This window comes from Trypanosoma grayi, assembly GCF_000691245.1.
Source record: "Trypanosoma grayi strain ANR4 Tgr_2721_V1, whole genome shotgun sequence".
In the NCBI taxonomy this organism is placed as follows: Eukaryota; Euglenozoa; class Kinetoplastea; order Trypanosomatida; family Trypanosomatidae; genus Trypanosoma; species Trypanosoma grayi.
Window position 1 is genome coordinate 1 of NW_008828339.1, and position 358 is coordinate 358.

At 52.8% G+C, this 358-nt stretch overlaps 1 protein-coding gene across 1 annotated transcript; it reads left to right on the plus strand.

The window, feature by feature from the left end:
• Positions 1-309, plus strand: DQ04_27211000 (hypothetical protein; the record flags this gene model as incomplete). Its single annotated transcript, XM_009318367.1, has 1 exon — positions 1-309. A coding segment is annotated over one exon (309 nt), but the record flags the coding sequence as incomplete, so codon positions are not given.
• Positions 310-358: the final 49 nt, after the last annotated feature.

Here is a 358-nt window from a genome sequence, read left to right on the forward strand (position 1 = left end):
TGCACCGCTGCAACAGGCTCGTCGGCAGACGCCGCCACCGCACCACCACAATCCGCAGCAGCAGCTACGGAGGGTTTGCGCCTCCGCAAGAGAAACATCACCGTCGCGGTGACAACCGATGACGCCACCGCCGTACCTGCAACGACAACAGCAAGTTTCTGCTGCTCCGGATTTAGTTTTTTCACGACACTCATGCTTGGATTGCACCTGCTACTCTCGAGCCCTAGAAGCCAAGTAGGGCAGAAGCGGAACAGTTCCAAAGCCACGGCAATGAGAGAATCAAAACAGATAAATCCCACACAATTTTAGCAGAGTGGAAGTAATAATCAAGACAAAAAAAACCCAACACCACAAAGGC